Consider the following 13,539-nt stretch of genomic DNA (forward strand, 5'->3'; position numbering starts at 1 on the left):
GTGTGTGTGTGTGTGTGTGTGTAAAACACTGCACAGTTCTAAGATTATCCTGTTGTATACCTAAATGTTCTGTCTCGATAAAGGTTGTTTCACATCTCAATTTACGATTTATATCACAGAATAGCTCACGTTAAAGTAGTTCACTAAATATATAGTCCACATGAAATAACCAAACGGAAAAGTCTGTGTACTGCAGTGAGAGTTAAATGACAAATAAAAAGTACGAAGAAGTTTAATTTAATTAAGAAGTTTAGTGCAAAATGAAGTGAACAGTATAAAGTGAAATTATAAAGAAAAATGTAATCCAGCTTTACACTGACTGTTAACATGCACGCACACAAAAACAGTCATTAAGACAATCAATTGATTGAACGAAGGAGTTTCAGATTTTCTGAGACGTTTTAGTTACTATATGCTTATCTATTTTATTAGTTGTGTATCACAATATCTTACATAATTTCATCACGATTTGATTCCATTGAAAGATGATGAATTACAATAGTGACGTATCGCCCAGCCCTATCCTATTGCCCTTAGAGGTTAGTTCTGTTGATATTCTATTTTATGTTTTTCTTACGGTCAAAAAAATCCCAACAATGAATTGATCCCAGTAAAAAGTGTTCCTCTGTGCCATACCCACAAACGCTGAACAACATATCAGAGCCACACTATTGTTCCTTCATTCCCATTAACACGGGCGCTGTAGTCTTATTTTTAGGCACCATCTTGCTTCAGTAATTACTCACTCACACACATGCAGCTGAAAATAGTCCCCAACAAATACACTATTAACTGCTGTGAAGTATTGAGAGACGGACTAATGCGGTGTGGGTTTTGGTCTGTTGATGATAACAAAATATAGAATATTGACAGCTTTAGCCTTTACAGCCTGTCACTGTGGATGGGTGGAGATAATAGATTCATTGATGACTCACTGCTTGTGTGCGGCCCTAATTAGTGTTCATTTATTCTTACTGTGCCGTTCAAAACATGCCTGTTCAGAACGGGAAGAACCGCTCCTACAAACAACTACACACTCAACACCGTGCTTCCTCAGGAATACACCTGCCATTACATAGTGGCGTCTCTCACTCGCGGGGATGAACAGCAGTGAAATAGGCCTTCTGTCTGCTTCCCTGGAACAACACCAGGGGCAGTCTTTATCTTCAGGCATGTCACTGCCAGGGGGGGCCAAACTAAAAGGGCCCCAAACAACTACAAATGTATTATGTGAAGGTATGAAAAGTACTTTTATTTGAAATCATTGTACCCAGAAATAACTTACCCCCCCCCAAAGCACTTGTTTTCATGCGAGATAACAGTTTACATTCCCCAAAATAAGCTGTGATCGTTTTCGAAATGTGAGAGCAGCTATGGGGTCCTGAAGCTCCGCCCCTGCTGCTACACAGAGAGCTGTGTGCTTGTTTATTTAAAGTTTAATTACATTGAATGTTCAAAAAAGCACTCCATGGGGTCCCCAGCAATACACCCACCAAGTGTGAGGTAGATCAGATGAGCGGTTCGAGATGTGCAAAGGAAGGACAGACGGACAGGGAAGATATTCCGTGCTTTATATTTAGATAGTAGTCGCCTTTATACGAAATGAACGAGAAGCTGGAACTGTAGCTGTCTATGGGGAGCGGCAGAAGAGCCTGAGATCTGCACACCGGTGTCTGTTTCTAGTGTTATGTTTTCTATCTTTAGCCTTTATACGCCATTAGCTACCGTATAATGCACTTTTACTGTGCAGTTAGAGTTCTCATTTTCACATGAATCACATTTGTGAATCAAACGTTTGTCACATCTGACTCTGTTTGTTGATAATAAGCAATAACACTATTTTAGTGTAAATAATGAGGGTGGCGATATTCTCTCTTGATATGCATTTTCTTCAGAAGTGGTACCACACAATTAGGACAGCAAGCTGAATACATTTCTGTTTATTTGCTGTATTTTGGTCCCACATAGAGTGAATCTGGAAGCGAATATGCAATCTGTAGAGAGAAAAAATAACTTTCATAACTATTGTGAGCTTGAGGAAATGTGTTGCTTAAAACACCCTAACAGCAGCACTTTAATGTGTGAGTGACGCTGTAAATGCCGGATGTATTTGGTAGCTTTTCCATCCCCAAACAATCCTCCTGGTGACGCGGACATGCCGGCATTGCTGTCCTTCACCTACCTCATGCTAGCGTTGGTGGTAAGATTGATATTTTAACTCGGGCCCCCAATGACTAATGGAAGTTAAACGTTCCTGTGGTTGTTGTTAGGCTGCTGTTTTTCAAGGGCTCTCAGGGGTTCTTAGCTTGTTGTTGAGTGTGATATTGTGGAACAAATAGCGTGGCTTCGTGCTGCTGTAGATGATTTAACTGCCCTCAGGGCAATGAAGAAAGGAAAATGATTTCGTATGCCTAGACACTGTACAAGCTGTTGTTCTGTAGGCGTTTTTGAAGCTTTTCCTTTCCTCCATGCTTCCTAAGAACGTACAGATTCAAAAATCAGGTTAACTTTCAAAAAGTCTAAATGTAAAGAAATACCCGTTGGGCCAAACTCTCTGTATAGAGCATCTCATTTCAACTATCGGTTAACCTACATAATCTGGATTTCAGATTTCTGTATGTTGCTTGAGTGCCGTGCAGCGCTCCTCCGTCTCCTTCAGGCCCAGCGCCGACTATGTTGCCTGTCTGCTCCGCTCTATCAGAGATGCTGTGGCTTTAATCCTTTGCCCACAGGGGACAGCTGACATGGATGAGAGTAAACTGTTGACATGGTGCTGTCTCCTATGCTCTCTGATCAAAGACGGCGCAGCCCTCCTGTTTCACAACCTGCCTTCAAAATATGCTGCGAGTGTCTGCCACAGAGACACCGTCCATCTTTGTTTCACACTTCACGTTAACCACCGTTTTCCCTGCAGTGAAGTGATACGTCTTAGGATGACAAAGCAGCCATTCATGACTTCGCCCATTTTGCCTCTGCGACCTCCCGTCCCAACAATGAATTTGCTTTGGAAAACACTGTAAGTAGCTCATAGTGGGGACAGTAATGCATCGACTTTAAGTACCGGGAAAGACTTGGCTTGATATAGTGCTTAGTTTAATTAATCCACAGTAATGATGCAACTATTAGTAAGAGCTGAGCTTGTCTTAAGTGGCTGGAGGTGTGTGTGTGTGCGCGCGCGTGCGCGCAGATGCTGATGAGCTTCAACTGACTGTCTTAAGGAGTTTTAACTTCAGGAGTCCAGGGAGTTCTGCTGTTTTTCTGAAGTTGCCTTTAACCTCATGAGACTGCTACCAAGCGTGATGTACATTAGTTGTCATGTTGCATAGCACGAGCTTCTACAGTAGGAGAAGGGAACTTCGGTCACGCGTGTTTGAAACTGTCGATGTTGGGAGAATCCTTAAAACATGCATAATCCGGATCTGTTTTGGTAGATAACATTATGATATGGATATATTATTTGTATCATGGTGCCGGAATAGTTCTGGTTGGTACGGCTCTTTTGCTCGTGATGTCTTTCAATGCTGAGACATACGGGAAGAGTTTTAGTGCATTTTGGCATTGGCAACCGCGTGAATACATTTTTAATTTGTAACGTGTTTTACAAAAAAGCTGTGATACAACATGGATTATCTGAATGGATTTAAAAAAACTTTATTGCAGCTGGTAAAAGTGATTTCTGCTTCGTTTTGATTCTGGCAGATTGTCATCTCTGCTCTTGTTTTAGTTTTTCCTGCCATTCCCCCTTTTTTCACAGAAACAATCTGCCGACCCAATTCTTTGCATCCTTCTAGCAACAGGCAGGCAGTATTAGCCAATACATCTCTGGGTTGTGAATGCGACAGTGGGTTATGACCCCTTGAAGCAACACAAAACACTCTTGTTTTTCTCGAGCACCTGATTGACAACTGCTTCTGCTAGAGGCATTTTCTTCCCCACTGGCACAGGCTGCATCCGTTGTGGAGCACATTTCCCCCGATGAGTTTGATTATTGCGAGTCTGGGACTATAGCGAGTGTGTATGCGAAAGGACACTCTGTGCCTCCAGCATTCGCTGTAATTCTGTTGACAATGTTTGATTTCTTTTGGGCAATTTGCCCTCAGAAGCTCAAGAGACATTTGTGCCCAGAAGACAGAGGGCTGATTGTAAACACTCCTGATAACATACATTGTCTGCATTTTGCTGAATGAAGTTTCCACATAAAAGCGTAGGAGGCAAGCCATTGTGACATTATAATGTGCATGCGTATGGGGGCTGCTGCTATCCATTAGTTTAGTGATCGATTATTCTACCTTATTCCATGGAGTAATCAGATAACAAAATATATTTGTGCTTTATTTAGGAGCCATAGTACATATGCAAAAAAGAAAATAACTCAACAAAGTGATTTTCTTTTCAAAAAATCAATATTTGTATTGCTTAAATTGCATACCATATTATTATCTGTCAAACTAGACGGTAGTTAGTTCATTTAAGTGCCATATTGCATTCTGGGTTTCAAGGCTTTTTCAACCACCGTCTCAAAAAACAAATTGCCTCGATGCAGAGAATTTACATCAATCATTTTCCAAAGAAATTGCATCAATGATTTCTATTAATCAAGTACGGCCTACTGGAGTTTCAGCCCGACATGCTTATTTTGTGAACATATTGACCGTCCCGTCTATTTCAATTTTTATTTTATTTTTTTCGAGCCCAGAAGCTGCTGTAAAATAATTAGCTTTATTGTAGCTGTAAGAGAGCACGAAGCGTCATAGGGGCCAAAGGAGATGCTCCTCTTGTTTTCTGCTGATCCCAGACGGTGAAGATCATCACAACATACTAAGGCATGGAGTCAAATGATGTCATCTGGGCTGAAAGCAAAGGATTGTTTCCTGCACATCGTCACCACTGAACTCGTGCTTCGGCATGCACTGGTTCAGTTTGTGAGACTAGGAAGTTCAGGAAACAGAAATTTGGTTTAATAGCCAAGCCGAGATATATCTCGAGTCAAAAGTATTTTTCAGTCACTGTCAGCACTGGGGGGGCTGCAGTCCCTCCTGAGAGTAGCTGCAACAGCTGCAATTTGAGAGGAGATTTGAGGCACTTTGATTGAAAGTTTCTATCAAACTGAAGTATAGCGGTACTTCAACTGTAATCTACAAGTTTGAGCATATACAGTTTTTTTTTAAATTGGTTCTATTTAAGTGTATTTACTCCCCATTCATGTTAATATTGGATGGCTCTGAAAAACCATGGATTTTGTTCCGTAACTACACGGTTACATTTTTTTCAATTCAGTTCCTTTCTTAAAATCATTCCTGCCCGAATCTGCACATGACAAGTACAGTATAGTTACGTGTACATTTTTTAAATCCGATATCAAGATTTTAGCATCATCAAAATACTGCTGAAATCTGAGAAACGATGCTGTTGAGTTATTGCCCATCCCTAGGAGAGAGGGGATGGACCCCAGTGTGCAGGGTCAAAGTTGGGCACATTACACACTTATCCATCAGCCCAACCTTCATACTGACATTTCGTTCAGGATAGGCACTGAAGATTGTAAATCTAACGTATCCTTTTCTTTATACATCTGTCACTTTGTTGCCAACTTTTGACTTCAGCCATGTACATGTTAAATAGATTGTTGTATACGCTGTCAAAGTATTTGTTCAGGTTCTAATTTAAACCTTTCTCTTCCTGTGGAGTTTCTTACCTCTGTGTCTGCCTCCCACAGTTGCATCAGCTGGCCAACCTCACGATGCTGAAGACAGGCACCATGGGACCTCAGGCGTAATGAGGGAGAGGAGGGCAGCTGGTGACCCCTATTGGTCCTATTCAGGTGAGCTCTCATTTGTCTGCTGACCAGGGACCTCAGTTGGAGGGGAAATGCATTTTCTTTGACCCGTTCACCTCGGCTGTGTCTTGCACATCATTTTAATGTTTTTGTCTACCTTTTTTCCAGAAACCCCTATTTCCTCCTCACTGCTGTAGCCAGAAGGGCTCAATTGGCATTTACATAATTCTGCACCTGTACTGTATGTTTTCATTGCCTGTAGTAACTCCAATTACACTAATTCACCAGAAAATGAAAACGAAAACACTTTGACATACAACAAAGCAAATTGATCTTCATGTTGCAGCCGTATTTTTCTTTATTACCGGTTACAGATCAGGCATACGGTTTGTGTGGATTGAAATGCATGCCTATCAGTTCATGTGCATTTCATTTAATAAAAAACTTTGCGATTAGTTGTGAACCCTACTTCTCTTCAACCAGTGATGTTTAAAAATACAAAATTCAAACAAGTTGCCTGAAGGACGATTGTGACCTATAGGATGTCATATTTACAGTTGGCAGCTGTCTTCAGCAGACCTCCATTTGTATTTAAGTGTATTTTATAAGAAATACACTAGGCCTGTGAAAGCCTAGCTAGATTAGTTGTTTTAATTATTCCCTTTATTATTGGTAATATGCATCCTTTTAATGCCAAAGGAATTTAGCCTCGTCTCCTCCTTCGATCTCTCCGCTGTCCACCTTAACAAACTGGAAAGATGGTCGGAAGTGGCAGCCCAAAGTGAACAGTCAGATGTATGCTCTGATGAATGATTCATTGAGTGCACTTAAATGCTGGTAAATATTCTCACAGTGGTAGTATGTGATTGCATATGTGTAGAGTTGTGTTTTTCAAGTGAAAACGGCACATTAATTGTCTTTAATAGGGAGCAGCACAGTTATAAGCTTTAGAAAGTTGTCTCCAAAAAACAAATGAACCAAAACAGATGTTTTTTTATTTCATTTGTTAATTGAAACAACAATTATACTGTAAACTGTTTGTTTACAGTATAATTTCAACTGTAAAATGCATTTTGTACATACGGTTAACACATCAATTATCATTTTTAAATCTTCACTCTAAAGGCTACCAACATGCAATGTTTTGCAGTAAACTAGTTTTGTATCCACTTACTTACTGTATATATTCAATATTTAGAAACCACAGGGGAAAAGAAAATCAATGAGAAAAAGCTCCTTCTGCAGTATAAATCCCTTTTTGTTCAAATATAGGATGCTTTTTTATAGGGTTAGCCCAAATAATGGACAATTCTATCGAAGGTGCCTGATCATTGCAGTGGCTGTAAAAACAAACGGCGTGGTCCGTTATTCTGAAACACCAGCTGAGCGATAGTCGCATGTATCTTGACCAACAATGTTGTTGTTTTTGCTATTTGTCTCTCTGTATATAAATACAACTTCAATGTTCTCTATACGGAATTCAGAGCATATCTATTGCCTCCACATGGCTCTCAACATGGAGACGGCTGAGCCAGTGGCTAGCCGCTAACGGTGCTAGCCGCTTCCGGGATGCCGCCGCCATGCCTCAGGATGCTGTAATCAGCTGTAACACACACTATGTAAACAAAGCACTGAGAAACTCAGATTACCACCACTCTGAGGGAGAGTGACTTCATTCTCTGCTCCGGTAAACATTACCCGACTATGTCTTTACATTGCAAATAACAGTTCGCTGGTATATTAATACTCTGAATCCTGTATAGAGAAGTTTTAAACAGAGGGTGATCAATGATCAAAAAAAAAACCCAATTCGACAATATGACCAATCAGATTTGACTATGTAAATTCTGAGTTGGGGTCACCCCTGCTTTTTTCCGTGTTGGGCCGACCAGGAGATGTGTTTTTTTGGCGGGCAACAGTTCTGATAAGCAGACATCAATGTTCTTTAGGAGCGCTGCTTCCTATTCAGCTATGCACGTGGACACGGTGCAAACACAGCCCTCTGTTGGCCATCGAGCAGCTCCAGTGGGAAATAGAGGTTATGTGCTTTGATCGAGGGCACCTCACTGGAAGAGCTCAGGAAGGGAGGAGCACCGAGTTAAATTATATTTACAGGTTTCAAGGTCCAAAAACAGCCCATAGCAAATATCAAACGTGGTCCCTCTGCTCTTGGAGTGAATCACAGCTCTGAAATTTATTATACTGATGGAATATTTCGTCTTTGGCACTGCTTGTCCCATGGTTTAAGGCAAAAAATAAATAAATACAGAAAGAGAGCAAAGACCTCTGAAAGGTTTATGTTTGTTTTTTCATAAAGGTGTATACATTTTTTCATGATGTTAGTAGTTGGTGTCCCACTACTGCTATAAAACACAGCGGGAAACCAGCTGCATTATATTTACATCCATCTTTATTGTATCCCTTTTTCATTGTGTATGTGCAGATCTTTGATTTTAGTTCATGATTGCTTATTTCAATTTCCATATTCATCACATTCTGACTAGAGGAACCAGTCTTAAGCCCAGACTCCAGTTCTGGTTCTGATATATTTTTTAACTGAGACGTTTTGTTTCAGACTTGGTTAATTTCTTTGCTCAGTTAAATTATATGGCGCCGTATGTCTTTTATCTGACAAAAAAGTACCTGTAACTATGTAAACAGTCGAAGCTGCAGGCTGACATGATACTTACTAACATTCAACATAACCGTTGTGAGGGAATATCCAGCTTTGCTTTTGTGTGCAGTTGTGTGATTTCTTATTAAGAGGTAGGCTGGTAATTTGGAGAAGATAGGATCTCTTAATGTAAAAGATTTGTATCCAGGGAGGGTGGACAAAACAATGAACAAACATCGGGTTGGGGGGGGACTGGCTGACATTAGTTGATTTTGGACATTCGTTTCAGGCCCATGCAGAGCACTAATTCCCACCAGGGAAGGCAGCTGGCTGATTGTACTGAGAAAAGGGGAAGCATTGAGGGAACACAGAAATGTCCATCACTTTGGAAATGTAATTAGTGGCTAAGGCTGTGAATGGGGGACAGACGAGCGTGCCGTAGCAGCTAAATCGTTATTAAGGGCATTTGCTCCATGCACGCGAGTGTAAAAGAAATGCACACAGTAGGGTTAGCCTAAAGCTAGAAGCTACTGGTGCAAAACAGACTTCATTTCAGTGAGCTAGACACGCACAGCGATAGCGTACATCGCCCATTGTTTCACAGACCTCCCACATCCTTCACTGTGTATCCTACAGTCTGCACACTTCTGCTGGAGGGAGCCGTTTGAAGACTGGAGAACAATTTTGCTCAGAAATTCGAGCATGGCAAATAGTGGAGCAAATGGTTTAGAAAGTTTCTTGAATCCTTAGTTTTGTTCTGAGCAAATGTATTGGTTGTAAAAGTTGAAACGGATACTCTATTTTGTAATAATAAATTGATGAGAAATATTGCCTTCGTATTTTACACATCAGCCCAATGCATTGAGGATTAAGACAGTGGGAGCTCGTATCATTCCATCACATGTCACCTTCCTGTGTGCTTTGGTTATGAACCTCATTGCAAGTACCCTCGAAACCTGCACTCTAAAATTTGATTAAAAGTTATTTAAGGTGTGTGTGCGTGTGTGTGTGTGTGGGATGATATCATACTCACCATCAGACTCCCTGAGGAACGGGACTATGCATCATTTCCCCCTTTTTTATATCTCTGCAGGTTTTCACATCTTCTCTGTTGGTTCCTCTCACTTCCTTTATCAGTCGTTCTACGGTTTGGGCCAATGTAGGCTGTAGTTAGCTTTTGATTGCACTCGTGTTGATTTATTGTTCTAGTTTAATTACAGCACAACAGTTGGAGTACCTTAATGTGCATTTGCAGAAGCATTATGCTTGATCCCCTTTAACAGAGTGTAGAATGAAAAAGAAAAAGCAAAGCAAATAAGTAATGGCATTAGATGTGGAAAAATAGATTAACGCCCTGAAGATAATCGACACTCATTTTTTTGTTTTCACTGCATTATGACATTTCGTCAAGTTCCTGAATTAACTCTCATGTCATTCCAGACTGATGTGAAGCAATCATTTCTAATGAAATAAATGCTCTTGCTGTGCTCACGGGGATAATTATTGATGATGGTTAGAAAAAACTGTGCTTAATTGGGGAATTAAAAATGCAGCAAAGAGCACATGCTGCTGTAGCCCAAAATCCCTCTGATGTGATGGTAGTCTACCTCCACAAATGAATAATATAGCTATTAGGCACTACACCTCCAGTGATGTATTTCTTCTTCCAAGCTCTGTGCTCTGCATTGATAGAGCTCCTTCTGCAGCAGTCATGGATGTTTGGATGGAAGCCATCCCGACAAGCTGCTGTAGCCACTGAAAGAGCCTGCGATGGTCTGATACGTGTGGATTATATTTCCCATCCGTCTGACTGTTTTATTCCACTTCACTGAGGTTTCCTGTGATCATTAGCAATCTTTCCACTCATGTCTCGCATAATGAAGTGAGTGAAGTGTCATTTTCAATCAATTGCTACGTTGATCCAACTTAATTAGTACTTTAGAGGATAGAGGAAACAAAACAAGATTAGGTAACCCACTGCTCTTGATTGCCAGGGCTGTTTGTTTAGACTTTGCAATAACCCTGAAATCTACTGCTGCACCTGTAAAGCTGCATTCTGTAGCTTTACATCTACAATTAGGGGGCGACCGTGGCTCACTGGCTTAAGAGGGTTGTCTGGTAACTGCAGGGTCAACGGTTCGATCCTCGACTGAGACGTGTCGCGTGTTGTAGTGTCCCTGAGCAAGACACTGAACCCCCGGCTCCCCGGGCGCCTGTCATTGGCAGCCCACTGCTCCCTATATACAGAGATGGGTCAAATGTAGAAGTCAAATTTCGTGTATATGTATATGACAATAAAAAATGGTTTCTATCACATTATTCTCTTCATTTTTTGGTGAAAATACGTAGCTACAATTGCACTGATGAGGTGTTCCCAGCTTTTCAGATAAACATGTCAATCATACATTATTCTGCAATTGGACAATTGATCTCGTTAATATAATCTTTATAGAGACACAGTTGCCCCAGATGGTTTCTGTGTCTTTAACATGTTTAAACCCTTTGGTTCATACAACCTGAAGTTGGCTGGATGCTTGTGAAGGCAGTGCACTTTGTCTCTTGCGGCATGACACCCCCCCAACAAAGACTGCAGGGAAAAGAGCAATGCCATGTTGTCATGGTGCCCGACAGAAGGAGCTCTGCCTCCTGGAGTTAATGAATCGAGAGGAGGATTGCTCCCAGTAGACCTCCATGTATGAGAAGTACTTGACTTTAAAGCAAAGCTCCCTGACTATAAGGCCGTGATGGGGTTATGCATGGAGGATAAAGTACGGGCATATTATTATACAAGGATACAGGGACATACTCTTCAGGGGTGTTGATAAAAATACCAGCCCTAACTGAGGTGTTTGTGGATGAGAAGATAGGAGATTTTTACTCCACACTCCCATTAATTAAATCTGATTTATTGTAAGTTTACTCCTTATTGTTTTAAGACAATCAAATATTATATATTAAAGTTTTTGCGGGATTTGGTTTGTGAATTGCATCATGATGCACAATTTTTGTTGCCCAAATCAACACCGCAAACCAATTGTTAAATCAGATTTCCGCCAGGATGAAATACTTCTAATGGCAGCTGAAAATCACATTTCCAATTATCATCCAGTCCAATAAGCTAGACAATATGCCCTGTGATTCTCCCAAGTGGCTGTAAGTAATATCAATTTCAGAAGCGGTTGTTTCAGCAATAGTTTTTAGCATTACCCACTTGGAAATAAACATCAGTAGGTCCTTTGGTGAAGATATTCTATCACTCCATCACTCTGCACCCCAATCACCAGCCATTGACATATGTGTGTCTATTTGTGCTTGAGTAAGTGGTGTACCCAGTCTGCTGCTTGGTACAGCCTTTGGCCCCAACCCCCACCTATTGCTTAAGCAATAGGTTTTCCTTTTGTGCTCTGTTACTCAGACTGTGCTTAATCCCAAAGGGACTGTAGTTTGCAGTGTTTCTGATGTGCCATTCCCGACGACATCAATAGTAAATTCTCACCAACCTAGAAATGTGCACTCAGTAGAGTGCAGATCTCTGCCCGGTGCTGCAGTGTTAGTTTGAATGAATACAACCCACAATTGGCTAAGCCCCGGTCTAAACCGCAAGTGTATCAGACACGTATTTCACTGACACGTCTCACACAACAGATACGCTCTCATTTTGATCTATAGAGACGTCTGCACCGGCTCTGTGCAGCCGCGCGTCTCTGCTCCGTCTCACAGGCGTAAAGGTTTATTAAGGCGTCGCGTGTATCTCTTCCGACAAAGCGCGCGTAAACGTGACGTTGATGCCCAATAAAAAGACACACAATAACTGTGTCTCACTGTCTCTGGCTGCTGAGCCACGGCGATGCAGTCAGGTGTTTGGTAATCCCGTTAGCTGATAGCCTATCACACCGTACAAAGCTATAAAAGTGGGCAGACTGTTTTCTTCATACACATAAAGTCTGGTGTCCCACACTGTGTCTCTGGCCGCAGGGCAGTGGCTGACGTTCGGCAATGCACTCAGCTGTGTTGGTCCGACTGAGTGAGGACTCAACAGGCAGTCAATGACAACATAAAACAGGAAAATAAAAGGTGTTAGCCACAAGAGGACTAACTGGCCACCCAAAATATTGTGCAGCTTGCTGCAGCAGAATGGGAGAATAGCCGTGGACAAGAGTTACTCCCTCAAGAACGTACGCACACACTCACTGCCAGTTGACACATTATCTTTATCATAATAAAGCATTCGATTCCTGGACTGGCACCTCCTGGCTACTGCAAGCCCCTTCAGGCAAATGTGTGATATTGGGATGTATAAATAAAACAGACGTGGCTCGACTTGTACCCTGACTGTATATGTTTGTGTTGCACTTTAGAATCATGCCCTGAAGGGAACCCTTTTCCCTTTATTTTGGGAATAGAAACTCATTTACAGTAGGGTCCAGAGGAACTTTTGAACTTTGTTGTGCGCATCCTGCAACATTCCTCTACTGCCTCCCGTAGCCACAGCGCTCTCTGGACTTGATTAATTTCCTCCTCTTGGGAGAACATAGAGATTAATCTGTCTTACAACCCTACATTTACAGTCACAGCCATTCTCTGTGATGATGGAAGCTTAACGCAACATCATCTATATTCCTCCAGCCTTGCTGATGTGTTGTATCAACCTGTAGTCGTACCTGCACTCATTTTCTGAGGAAATGAGAGGTGTAGGAACACTAATTATTAAAAATGAATTTTGCCAGGGCCCAAGCGGACTCATTTTTCATCTTGGTTATTGCTAGCAGTTTGGATCAGCCTTTGTGTGCCAGAATTGGTCCATTTGTCTCCGTCAGGGGTGGGCCCAAGACAGATGTGCCAATATGGCTGCCGAAGTTCTGTGCTGGGGCAGAGGCATCTTAATTCTCTATGATGCATCACGCTGGCAGCAACCAATTTAGCCCAATTGAGCTCCAAATCATCTTACTTCCCACTGCTTCTGCCAATCTGTTTCCTTTCTCGAGATGAGGTAAATATATTAAGGATGGAAATAAATGAGGGCTTCCTGTACCCTGGACTAATACTGTATCAGTGAGGTTTTGTTTCGAGTTGATTGTTTATATTGTCACATTGGCATGTCAAGAGAACAGTGTCCTGGGCATGTGCCATTAGGATGCATAAAGCTAAG

General features: G+C 41.5%; 1 protein-coding gene across 1 annotated transcript in view; it reads left to right on the forward strand.

Annotated features, from left to right (window-relative positions):
- Positions 1-13,539, forward strand: part of ca16b (carbonic anhydrase XVI b) — a 91,161-nt gene that overhangs the window by 13,088 nt on the left and 64,534 nt on the right. The window contains exon 2 of the mRNA XM_031852242.1: positions 5,717-5,821. Coding sequence (XP_031708102.1) covers positions 5,717-5,821 — 105 coding nt within the window. The remainder of the gene's footprint in view (positions 1-5,716; positions 5,822-13,539) is intronic.

The sequence above is a fragment of the Anarrhichthys ocellatus genome, unplaced genomic scaffold (genome assembly GCF_004355925.1).
Source record: "Anarrhichthys ocellatus isolate YVR2014 unplaced genomic scaffold, GSC_Weel_1.0 scaffold1, whole genome shotgun sequence".
NCBI classification, from domain to species: Eukaryota; Metazoa; Chordata; class Actinopteri; order Perciformes; family Anarhichadidae; genus Anarrhichthys; species Anarrhichthys ocellatus.